General features: G+C 40.4%; 2 protein-coding genes and 1 pseudogene across 3 annotated transcripts; 1 reads left to right on the forward strand and 2 right to left on the reverse strand.

Annotated features, from left to right (window-relative positions):
• Positions 1-157: 157 nt before the first annotated feature.
• Positions 158-3,349, reverse strand: LOC306861709 (stannin). Its single transcript, XM_079404123.1, has 2 exons — positions 3,227-3,349; positions 158-1,955 (listed from the first exon to the last, which is right to left on the reverse strand). The coding sequence occupies exon 2, from the start codon at positions 1,867-1,869 to the stop codon at positions 1,606-1,608; it is 264 nt and encodes an 87-aa protein (XP_079260249.1). The 5' UTR covers positions 1,870-1,955; positions 3,227-3,349; the 3' UTR covers positions 158-1,605.
• A 1,335-nt stretch (positions 3,350-4,684) lies between these two features.
• Positions 4,685-6,895, forward strand: LOC306861717 (lipopolysaccharide-induced tumor necrosis factor-alpha factor homolog). Its single transcript, XM_079404136.1, has 4 exons — positions 4,685-4,843; positions 5,090-5,320; positions 6,197-6,353; positions 6,451-6,895. The coding sequence occupies exons 2-4, from the start codon at positions 5,104-5,106 to the stop codon at positions 6,557-6,559; spliced, it is 483 nt and encodes a 160-aa protein (XP_079260262.1). The 5' UTR covers positions 4,685-4,843; positions 5,090-5,103; the 3' UTR covers positions 6,560-6,895.
• Positions 6,896-7,009: 114 nt separating this feature from the next.
• On the reverse strand, positions 7,010-12,536 carry LOC306868237 (recQ-mediated genome instability protein 2-like; annotated as a pseudogene). Its single transcript has 3 exons — positions 12,433-12,536; positions 8,696-9,054; positions 7,010-7,154 (listed from the first exon to the last, which is right to left on the reverse strand). The product of its transcript is annotated as a recQ-mediated genome instability protein 2-like (transcript).
• Between the last annotated feature and the right edge of the window lie 214 nt (positions 12,537-12,750).

A 12,750-nucleotide genomic window follows, 5' to 3' on the forward strand; every position in this document is an offset into this window, starting at 1 on the left:
GAAACTAGGGAAGTTTACTTGGCTAACTTATGTTGTAAGAAAACTGTTCATAAATGCTTATCACTTATGTATAATATTTAAAAAGTTAAGAAGAGTTAGAACTTACATTTAGAAGTTGCAAATGCACATAAAACTCACAAGCAGGCATTTTCCTAGTAACACAGGTTTTATTGTCCAGTACAGTCAAACACTGGACAGACACACTGGCTGGAGTAACATAAGCAATATACTGAGCACCTTACTCATAAAAGTTGCTTTTCTCAAATATGCAGATTAAATTAACATGCATGCACTGTCCTTTCTGTATATTGAACAGCACATAATACACACATCAACTGTAAGACAGAACCCAAAACATTAGCAACATCAAAGAAATCATTTTAGCTGCATTTTCAGGCTTCATCTACCTCCCTATATGCCTGACTGTAGATTTTGCCCCTATAGACAACATTTGCATGAATACTGTATAAAAATAAATTATTTCTCTCACTTTCAACTTACATGTACAAACAGCAAACACTGCGATATCACAAAAACATTCAGAATTAACTAAACAAAAACTAATACTGTGAAGGAACAGGTTAAAAACTCAAGACAATGACTTTTCAGTATCCAGTTATGCATTAAGCCATCTATTAAAATAATATTTACACTTTCAAATGACTTCTCGCGATGTAGAAATGTGCTCAACCACCAAAAACGAACACCTCTGGGATCACGATAGTCACCTCAGTCATTGGCTTTCATTCTTATAGTGGTTTCCTAGCAGGTTTAAACCAGTACCAGCAAACGCCGTTTACAAAAACAATTGTATGTCACATTAAAAATGGTAATAAAACCATGATTCTAAACATGTCTAAATATAATGTAAGAGCTTTCAAAAGCCAGTTTACATAATTTGGCAAGTTATGGTCTCCTGAAGTGCTTATTTGTAATGAAAAACATGTTTCTTTTTTATTGCAATTCAGCACTTAAAAATAAAGGTTCAAAACGGGAGTTTTCACAGCAATGCCATAAAAGAGCCATTTTTTGGTTCCCAAAAAACATATCAGTGAACAATTCTTAAAAGACCCTTTTGTGGAATGGTCAAATTCCATGGATGTTAAAGGTTCTTCATGGAACTATAAATGCCAAAAAAGAACCTTTATTTTTAAAAGTAAATGGAATGAACTGGATGAAAAGCATCAAAACAATCTAAAACTTTGACATGGTTGTGAAATCAGTCCATTTAAAATTTGTGTTGAATTTCTTAATCCCAGAGCCAGCTCTGGATGAAAAAATAAAGTAAAAATGCCACCAAAGAAATCAGAATCATCTTGATTTAGCTTTGGAACTCGGCTAAACAAACAAACAAACAGCATTGCACAAAACGCTCACAGTCGTCGATTTCACATTATAACAGGGCTCTACCACCACAAAACGGGCAAAAAAAAAAAAAAAATCAAGTTAAAGCAACTAGACAACTGCATGCACTAGGTTTGTCTCTGTTCATCAGATTGTGGTTTCATTTCAGTGTTGAGTGACACTGTAAGGTTTGAAATTCTTTAAGACTGAAGGAGTCTACAAACATGACACAGTAAGCATTGAGAGAAGAGATAAGAGGACTTAGGTGTGGCTCTCTGTGCCGTTTGGGGTGAGCTTGGTCTTGTGCTCCACCCGCGGGCCTTTGGCCGAATACTGGACCAGCAAGAAGGGCTCCTTGGTTTCACCTTCACCGACAATGCTTTCCTCGTCTTCAGACTGACTGATGCGCTGCAGCCGCAAGTAGCACCAACAACCGAGAATTAAAGCCCCCAGTGCGGCAATGGCAATGAGTATTACAATAATTGTGACAACCCCGGTGGTGGGGCTATGGTCTGTGATAGACATCCTGTCAGTCAGGAGAAGTTCAACAACAGGCCTTCAAATGTCCCAGAGAGGCAGTTCTGCAGAGTTCTTGTAGGTTTGGGCTACATCTGAAAGACATAAGAATCAAGATGATTTAAGCACATATTATGAGAAAATTCCTGAACATTTTCTTTTATGAAGCATCGAAACCTTTGCAAAGCATTTGTTTCAAAGCAGACATTCAAGCACTTATCAAACCGCCAAAGTCATTTGATTTCAGCCATCTAAGCTTTGTTACATCATAACTGTTCAGAAATTTCTATAATCTATAAACCAAGCCCTTCATAAATCAGACAAAACAAACCCTATAATTTCAATAACACATATGTGACCCTAGACCACAAAACCAGTCATAAGTAGCACAGGTATATTTGTAGCAATAGCCAAAAGTGCATTGTATGGGTCAAAATGATCAATTTCCTACAGTAAATATATCAAGACCTAATTTTTGATTAGTAACATGCATTGCTAAGAACTTCATTTGGATTACTTTAAAGGCGATTTTCTCAATATTTAGATTTTTTTTTTTTTCACCCTCCAGATTTTCAAATAGTTGTATCTCAGCCAACATTGTCCAATCCTAACAAACCATACATCAATGAAAAGCTTATTTATTCAGCTTTCAGATGATGTATAAATCTCAATTTAAAAAATGGACCATCATGACTGGTTTTGTGTTCCAGCAGCGTCACAATTTATGCAGACAATTCATAGTTATAATGGTATTACATGATTTGTTAATAGTATTTAACAGATTAAACTTCCAACTGGTTTGTAAAGGGTGTTTTTTAAGCATGTTGGCCCGAGTTTTCGTGTGGTGTTTCGAAACTGAATCATTTTGCTAAGTATTGGTTAAATGATTCAAAGCTTCGTTTCTCCCATCATTAGTTCTCACTCCTTCTTGAGAAATGTCAGGAACATTTCATGCAGCTTTACCAGCTATCACTGCTCAGGTCATGGTTTTCTTCATGAAGCCACAGGTTATGCAACGCTAAGCATCTCGGAGAAGACTTTCCATCTTGCTCACGCGCCAGTGTTAAATGCGCTCGTGCTTGAATTGATCCGAGAGGCACGAGGCCTTTCCGCTGGCACTAACTAACCAAGCGTTACGATTCATGCAACATACAGCTAACGTTAACTATCTACGAAAACGACTGCAGCAAGTATCGTTACAGTCGTTTTTTTATTATTATTTTGCCCAAATGGAAAGACAGCATTCATTTGCCCCCAAACAGTACGATTTATATGCGATCTACACAAGCCCTGAATGGAAGTTTTTTTTTTCTGTACAATTCCGAATACAAAATGAGGAAAATGGATAATTTAAAGTGAAGCTTACCAAAACTAGGCCGCTTTTAAATAATAGAATAAGGCTTATGTAGGTTTTGCGAACCATTGGCGAGAGCTGCAGCTGCATAACCCTCCTCCGTCTGTCTCCAGTGATCCAGCTGTTGTGTTAAATACAGCAACATCAGAAACCAGTCGCATACATTTCTAGCCCGAGCAGATAAATAAATAAATAAAGCTTGTCACTGTACAGGAAATGAGATCACGCCTGAAAAAAAGGCAAATATCCAATCAAATAGGCTAAAAGCAATGGTGTTTTAAGCAGCAGAGGAGGTGCTCAGACATGCAGGCGGATGTAGTACGCGTGGCATTTGTTCTGCATTCACAGACTAATTGAAAAGGATTCATGTATTTGTTTGTGACTATGAAACATTGAATATTGCTATATCTTCCCACCTACAGACACGCACATGTTTTGCACTGATGAGTTACTTTTCTGCAGAAGCCTTTTCACAAAATAATATTGTGTCCAAGTCCCTTGGGTGAGAATTGTAAAAATAGAAAAGGCACAGTAACACAATTTTAATAAAAAAATAATTTACATTATACAAATAATATACCAAATGTTTTACTTTTTACTGATACTTTATATATTAATATATTCATGTACTTGCACGTTTTAATATATTTTTTTATTATTATAAAAAAAAAAAAGAAACAGCACATAGCCAAGCCGACATTATATAATTCTTATAAAAGGCGTTTAATATAAATTATAAAGCATTAACAGGATGCACGATAAACAAACAAAGCAGCTGTTTGTCAGCTGAGTTAATCATCATGAGAGGTCTCTGCCTGGAACTCATGTGACCAAACACGGAACTCGAGGGAACATCTAAAATCATAAAGACCCTCAATCGCTACTTACTAAATCTATCGAGGTATATTGACGTTATGACAGCTCTTATGGTCTTAAGTGTCCAGTTTTGCTCTGACAATCTTACAAGAGAGTTCACCGTTCAGCCCACCCATGTCTGTTGCGCAAATACAGCGAGTGCGTGTCAAAACACTTCGGTCAATCTAGCAGAGGAGTGAAAAATACACGTTTTTACTTTAATTTTTGGTTTGCGCGTCTAATCGCGCACTTACTGTGTGGGCGCTGGGAGCCTGGAGTAGTGGGCGTGCCATAAGATAGGGGGCGTGCCAAAGGAGCTCCTGCGTTGGCCAATCAGCGGTAACCATACTTCCTGGAATAATTCCATCATTTTGAACGATCCCCAAGTATAGGTCTCTGCAGCAAAGTAATGGGAGTTACCAGATCGGGGCGTTTTTAGACCATGTGTCCTGATTGGCTGACGTCATAGTGATGGTAGGTTTAGGGGTGGGGTTAGGTAAGGGGGATCATTTTGTTTGTATGATTGAGAAACTCCCAGCAGTTTGAAAACACCCACAAATGCAGAAACGCCCTCTTTTACTCTGCAGAGACCTCAATCTCACGAGCCCAGCACCCATACCGTAAGTGCCCGATTAGACGCGCACACCAAAAAAAGGTGCTGCTGGCTTGACCGTGTATTATTACTCCGCGTCTAGCTTGACCGAAGTAACGAGGCTAAAAAACAGGAAACGTTGGATAGTTCCTGAGTGTGTTCTCAAGAAAACGACAAAAACCGTAAGTGTTGTTCTTTCAGGCTTTTGTTTTGAACGAGCGTCGCTTTATCGTTTTAGGTTACTCTGAGAACATTTATTTCTCGTCTTGAAGGTGGTATTTGTAGCTTGCATGTATTTCAAAATTGCCTCCGATTGCCTCAGAAAAGTTAACTTCGGATGCATCACGAATTTGGCAATACTGTGAATATCGTTACAATATAACAACCTTATATTTACTAAGAAGCTATGGTTTTTGTTGTTTTTGAAGTATCCGTCAAGGCGATGGCAAGCGCACCCCCATTGGACACATCCACACTTGTGGGACACCCTCCTCCTCCACCATATGAGGAGGTACTGGGATCAATCCCTCAGTACCAACCGATGCCCTATGCTCCAGCCCCAGCTCTAGATATGAAGACATCTGTGCCTCCATATCCAGCACAAGCCTACAGCCCGATGTATCCACCACCACCTGCTCAACCTGTTACCAGTCCAGTTGGTAATGGCCTTTACTCTTACTCCACCAAGGCCTTTTCTGATCACACATTTTTATACTCACGTGTTTACAAAAAACAAGGTTGTATACATCACTCAAAAGATAAGAATAATGTAGATATTTCTCTAAAGACTAACCTGGTTTACTTCTGCCCCACTGACTAGTAGTGCTGTTGATCGACCACATAAACCAACTTGGCCAAACTAAAAACAAAAGCTGGTTGAATCTGGTTCTTCCAGTTGAACACTAGCATAATTAAGTTTGTTCTGTTGGCCCCACTGTTATTTGTTTAATTCGTATTTGTTTTAAATATAATTTATTTAAACTAGAAAATAAATTAAATTTTTATAAGAATATTAATTAAAAAGGCATTTAAATATTACATTTTTATTTATAATTTATTTCAATGTAAATAATGTAATTTTATTTTATAAAAATTACTTTTATATATTTAATATATATATATATTATATTGTTCATTTTTAAAATAATTGTATTCACAATTTAAACAATTATTCTTTAAATAAATGTTTAATATTTAATTTATTTACATTCAATATTTTTTTCTTTTATATAAGAAATTATATTTAATATAAAAATATCTTAATTTGTCTGATAGATCTTTCATTACATATTTTAACAAAGAGTTATGTTCAATAAAAATTATTCCCTTAGCCTTACAGTTATTTACCATGTTAGTGATATTTTTTAATAATTTTATTTTTTTTGGTAAACATAAAAAATGCATTTCCATCAACTAAAATCTTCACACATTGATTCCAGCCCATCCTTTTTGTTAAGGCTCTGATATGTTAAGAGTTCATGTATAAGAAACCTATGCAGCACAGTATTTCTAAGCATTCTTGTTTTTGTACCCAGTATCTGTGCAGACCGTGTACGTTCAGCCTGGTCTGATATTCGGAAGCGTCCCAGTGCAGGCACATTGCCCAGTATGCTCACAGAACGTGATAACTCGCCTAGAGCACACACCAGGAGCATTAGCTTGGCTCTCTTGTGCAGGCCTGGCCATTTTTGGGTAAGATGAAACATTACATAACACACACTCTTATGGTTTTCTTCCTTCACACAAAGACATTGCCTTGATTGTTCTGTTCACATCTCCCATGTTCTAGTTGTATCTACGGCTGCTGCCTGATTCCCTTCTGTGTGGACAGCTTGAAGGATGTGATACACCACTGTCCAAACTGCAGCAGCGTTTTAGGAGTCCACAAGAGAATCTGAAGCAGCTGCAGAACATATAAATGAGTTGTGTAACGTACCCCTCTGTATTTATAATGGGAAAAAGTTACAGTGAATTAATTCTTTAGCAAGAGTTAATTCAATATCTATGCCACTGACACACTGACATGTACACACACACACACACACATATCTTTTCATTGTTAACTGTGATAAGTTTAATCATTTATAATTGCATTTAATATCACAATTGTGAAGAAATCTTTGTTACATTAGATGTATGCATAAATACAGTGCAATTACTCTGTTCTTCTCTGTATCAAACTGATGTAGAAAAATATTATATAAATAAATATTTCTATGCTTTCATACTTAAAAGCCCTGTTGTATATATGTAATGCAATTTCTGTTTGTTCCCTCTTTTTGCTTGGCAAATATTATAAGTGCTGCACCAGAAAACAAACGCATCAGTCTCATGAAGCAAACAAAGATTTAGGGCAAAATCTGCTGGAGATCTTCTACTTCATACATCCAGTTTTTCCTGTGAATCAAAGCATTTTCAGAAAGATCTTTACAGCACGCAACACCGGCTCTGGACTGTGTGACTGGATGACACCCATAACCATGACATATTTACCTGTGAAAAAAAAAAAAAAAGGAAATCCAAGAACTCCATGCAAATGCAAATTCAAGAGTTAAAAATAGGAAAATACCTCGCTCACATCACCTAATTAATACATTTATATTTAGTCATTTAGCAGATGCTTTCATCCAAAGCGACTTACAAATGAGCACAATGGAAGCAATCAAAATCAACAAAAGAGCAATAATATGATAGCTTAACGCAGTACACATAGCAAGGAGTTGTTTTTTTTATAATTTACATTTACATTTAGCAGACGCTTTTATCCAAAGCGACTTACAATTGCGGAATACAAAAAGCGATTAATCTTGAAGAGGCAATCAGACAGAGGAAGTGCTCCTAACATCAAGTCTCAGTCATTGTTCAAATAAGTACAAGCGGAGAGAAAGATAGAGGGAAAGAGTTTTTTTTTATTTATTTTTTTGAGTTTAGGATGAAGTCAAGTAGTGCCGAAAGAGATGAGTTTTCAGTTGTTGCTTGAAGATTGCCAGGGATCCAGCATTCCGGATAGGGGTGGGAAGATTATTCCACCAGCCAGGAATGGTGAACGAGAATGTTCTGGAGAGTGATTTTGAGCCTCTCTGTGATGGTACCACAAGGCGTCGCTCACTAGCAGATCTCAGACTTCTGGAGGGGGTGTAGGTTCGTAATAGTGAGAGGAAGTATGAGGGTGCTGAGCCTGTGGTCGTTCTGTATGCAAGCATCAGTGTCTTGAACTGGATGCGAGCTGCCACTTGTAGCCAGTGCAAGGAGATGAAGAGGGGTGTAACATGGGCTCTTTTTTATAATTATATAATAAATAAAAAGAAAAAACAGAATAGAAGAAGAATAGAGAAAGCTAGTGTTAAGAGGATTTTTTTAAAAGAAAACAAGCAAATAGAGTGCAAGTATTAAGGGGTAAAGTGTTGTTTTTTTATTTAAATAAAAAAGAAAACAGATTAGAATAGAGAGTGCTAGAGTTAGAGGGTCAAATAAAGATAATCATGAGTTGTATTTTTTTTTCATATGGAACATAAGTATCTGTGATATGGAACATGTAAATATGCAAACAGGTATTTTGTTCACTTTGCATATTTTTCCCTTCGTCAACAAGGACCCAGTGAAAGTATGTGCTTAAACATCAGGAAAAAAAGGTGGTACTCAGAAAGCCTAACTCACTATTATATTATAAACTAGTAATAATGATCAATTCTTTGAAATTGAGATTTATACATCATCTGAAAGCTGAATAAATAATCTTTCCATTGATGCATGGTTTGTTAGGATAGGACAATATTTGGCAGAGATATTTGAAAATCTGGAATCTGAGGGCGCAAAAAATATAAATATTGAGAAAATCGCCTTTAAAGTTGTCCAAATGAAGTTCTTAGCAATGCATATATTACTAATAAAAAAGATCTTTACTTATTATCCTAATGACTTTTGGCATAAAAGACAAACCAATAATTTTAACCCATAGCCTACAATGCATTGTTATGACTGGTTTTGTGCTCCAGGGTCACATACAAGCTGCCCTAAATAAAAAGTTACTGTACCAGGACTCAGGCAGGGTTTTCCTTTGGGCACGCTGTTAATGCCGCTGACTACAAAGTTACCGCCGGTCTCGTCCAGAACGAGCAGGGTGTTGAGGTCAGACTGCACCTCCAGCACAGTGCCCTGCATCCAGACCACAGACACCGGTAAACAGCGCCGGTCACCGGGAAGCAGGCGCCTGATAACATACTCTGCTCTCCCGCTTGCTGTCTGACACTCTCGGCCCTCACGCAGCTGGCTGGACAAGACTTTGACCGGAGGATTGCGAGCTCTGTCTGCACTCAGAGCATCTTCAGTGCTGCTGGCTGATTCTTCTTCTTTTTCTTGGCTTTTGCAACTTGTTATAATTGCATATCGACACCTACAGTACAGGAGCGTGTAGATACAGTGGGGATCGAAAGTTTGGGAACCCCTTGCAGAATCTGTGAAAATGTGGATAATTTTACCAAAATAAGAGAGATCATACAAAATGCATGTTATTTTTTATTTAGTACTGTCCTGAGTAAGATATTTTCCATAAAATATGTTTACATATAGTCCACAAGACAAAAAAATAGCTGAAATTATTAAAATAACCACATTCAAAAGTTTGGGAACCCTTGGTTCTTAATACTGTGTGTGGTTACCTGGATGATCTACGACTGTTTTTTTTGTTTTGTGATGGTTGTTCATGAGTCCCTTGTTTGTTCTGAACAGTTAAACTGAGCACTGTTCTTCAGAAAAATCCTCCAGGTCCTGCAGAATCTTCAGTTTTCCAGCATCTTTTGCATATTTTAACCCTTTCCAGCAGTAACTGTATGATTTTGAGATCCACCTTTTCACGCTGAGGATGATTGAGGGACTCAAACACAACAATTAAAAAAGGTTCAAACATTCACTGATGTTCCTGAAGGAAACACAAGCCTTAAGAGCCGGGGGTGAAAAACATTGTCTTCAACCGTCCAATTTTGGTGAGCTGTGCAAATTGTAGCCTCTTTTTCCTATTTGTAGTGGAGATGAGTGGTACCCGGTGGAGTCTTCTGCTGTTGTAGCCCATCCACCTCAAGGTTGTGCGTGTTGTGGCTTCACAAATGCTTTGCTGCATACCTCGGTTGTAACGAGTGGTTATTTCAGTCAAAGTTGCTCTTCTATCAGCTTGAATCAGTCGGCCCATTATCCTCTGATCTCTAGCATCAACAAGGCATTTTCGCCCCCACAGGACTGCCGCATACTGGATGTTTTTCCCTTTTCACACCATTCTTTGTAAACCCTAGAAATGGTTGTGCGTGAAAATCCCAGTAACTGAGCAGATTGTGAAATACTCAGACCGGCCCGTCTGGCACCAACAACCATGCCACGCTCAAAATTGCTTAAATCACCTTTCTTTCCCATTCTGACATTCAGTTTGGAGTTCAGGAGATTGTCTTGACCAGGACCACACCCCTAAATGCATTGAAGCAACTGCCATGTGATTGGTTGATTAGATAATTGCATTAATGAGAAATTGAACAGGTGTTCCTAATAATCCTTTAGGTGAGTGTACTACTCCTAGTTTTTCAGATATGTCATTTATCATCAGATTAAACAGGACTGGGCTAATCACACTTCCATGTTCCACTGTGAATTCTTCTGAGCTTTCTTCACCTAATCTAACACTAAAAGCACGCAGAGAAAGAAAATCCAATATATAATTACACATTTTCCCACCAATCCCCATTTTATCTAGTTTAATTAATAAAACTCCCCTCCACATATGTTTTTCAACATCCAAAAACACAGCTACCATTATTTCTTTCATAATTACAGTTTTTTCAATCTCATTACTTAATTTAACTAAAGCATCAGTAGTAGATTTACCTTTCCTAAAACCAGTTTGGTATTCTCGAAGTGATCTTTTCTTTCCTAAAATTCTTCTTCTTCTTGGTTTTTAACGACGGCTGGAGGTGCATTACCGCCACCTTCTGCTCCGGAGCTTTATATTCTTTATATCAATCCAAATAAAGGTCCGGACGTGACGACTTTGTTTCAAAATAAAGGCACACGGTATATAATCTTTTTACATATAAAAATGAATTAATGTTGTCGATGTTAATATTGTAGAGTCCAAATATTTTTTATTTTTTTGTTAAATTAAATCAATAATATAGTAATGTTATATAGTATATTTTTTAAACAGTGTACACAGTACAAATATATATGAAGAGTTTATTTGCAAAAACAGATAGGCTATTAATCTCAATCAAACTGCAGTATGGTTATTTTGATTAGGTAAAAAAAGAAAAGAAAGAAAAACAACAAACAAAAAAATACAGCTAATACAATAAAAACATGATACCATAATAAAAAAACAGATTTTTGAAAATGTCAAAGAACGTGTCACGAGTCCGGGCCCTGCGATTCTCCCTGTCACCACCAGAGGTCACCATCTCCCTTCCTCCCAGACTCATCTCATGTAATCACGTACACCTGCCACATCACGTACACCTGTCACATTACACGCACCTGTCACGCTCATTACACCCGCAGCTGTTCCCCATCGCCACAGACTATATAATCTCCCCTCTCCTACCACTCTGTCTGGTTGCATTATTTGGCGTGTGTAAATGTGTTACAGTGTTTTGTTTCCAGTGTCTGCTGTGGTCTGGGATACATGCACTGTGCTGCCGTCTGGTACCCCAGACCTTTTCTGTTTAGTTTTTTGTGCCGTGTTGGCCTTTTTGTTTCCATTAAATACCCTCACCTGCATTTGGACCCAGACTTCGCCTTTTCACGGCGTACCGTGACTGAATGCAACCAGCAAAGATCGGTCCAGCAGGGAGGTTCCTCCCCATCCGCCAGGGAGACCGGAGCATGGAGGATTATGCCAGGGACTTCATTAAAGGAGCTCGTCAGTCGGCGACGGAGAAGACCTGCCTCATGGTCTTCTTCTGGGGAGGCCTGGCTGAGCCCTTCAAGTCCCTGGTACCATACTGGGACCCCGGGGAGTCGCTGGAGGACTACATCAACCTGGCTCTGCAGATGAGCGGCTCAGCCTTCAGGTTGGAGTTAGCTGCGGAGCCCGTTCACAGTTCTCCCGAGGCGGTGATCCGGGGGGCGGCGGCGGCCGCGCCCAGTGCCTCGCACCTGCTTCCGGAGCGTCCTGGGCTGATGCGCAGCGTGCGGGAACCCCCGATGAGCTCACGTTCCTCCCGAGACAGCGGTGTTCGCTCACGAAGCTCCCGAGGCGATGGTGACCGCTCACGAGGCTCCTGAGACAGCGGTGCTCACTCACGAAGCCCCCGAGAGAGCGGTGTTCGCTCACGAGGCTCCCGAGACAGCGGTGCCCGCCCACGTTCCTCCCGAGAGAGTGGTGTTCGCTCACGAGGCTCCCGAGACAGCGGGGCTCGCTCACGAAGCCCCCGAGAGAGCGGTGTTCGCTCACGAAGCTCCCGAGGCGATGGTGCCCGCTCACGTTCCTCCCGAGACCGCTGTACTCGCTCACGTTTCTCCCGAGGTGATGGTGCTCGCTCACGAAGCCTCTGAGAGAGCGGTGTTTGCTCACGAGGCTCCCGAGAGAGCGGTGTTCGCTCACGAGGCCCCCGAGAGAGCGGTGTTCGCTCACGAAGCCCCCGAGAGAGCGGTGTTCGCTCACGAGGCTCCCGAGGCCGTGGAGCTCACTTCATGCCTTCTCGAAGCGGCGGTGTCCGCTCACGAGCCTCCCAAGGTGGCTGTGTCCGCTCACAGTTCCCTCGAGGCGGCGGTGTCCGCTGATGTTCCCCACCTTGATGTACCCCCCGAGGCGGTGGAGCCCACCATTGCCCGCTCCAGGGTGGCAGCTCCACACTCACCGCGGTGGTGGCCGCCGGTTCTGCCCTGGGCCTCCATCCCGCCGGCGCTGCCTCAGAGCCCAGGTTCCCTTCCACTACACGGGCCTGGCCCACCATCCCTCCCCCTGTTCCACCTCCCTCTGGACTTTTGGGGGGGTTTGGTGGAACGTCTGGAAGCCGTTCCTTAAAGGAGGGGTCATGTCACGAGTCCGGGCCCTGCGCTTCTCCCTGTCGCCACCAGAGGTCACCATCTCCCTTCCTCCCGGACTCAT

This window comes from Barbus barbus, assembly GCF_936440315.1.
Source record: "Barbus barbus genome assembly, chromosome: 4".
Classification (NCBI taxonomy): Eukaryota; Metazoa; Chordata; class Actinopteri; order Cypriniformes; family Cyprinidae; genus Barbus; species Barbus barbus.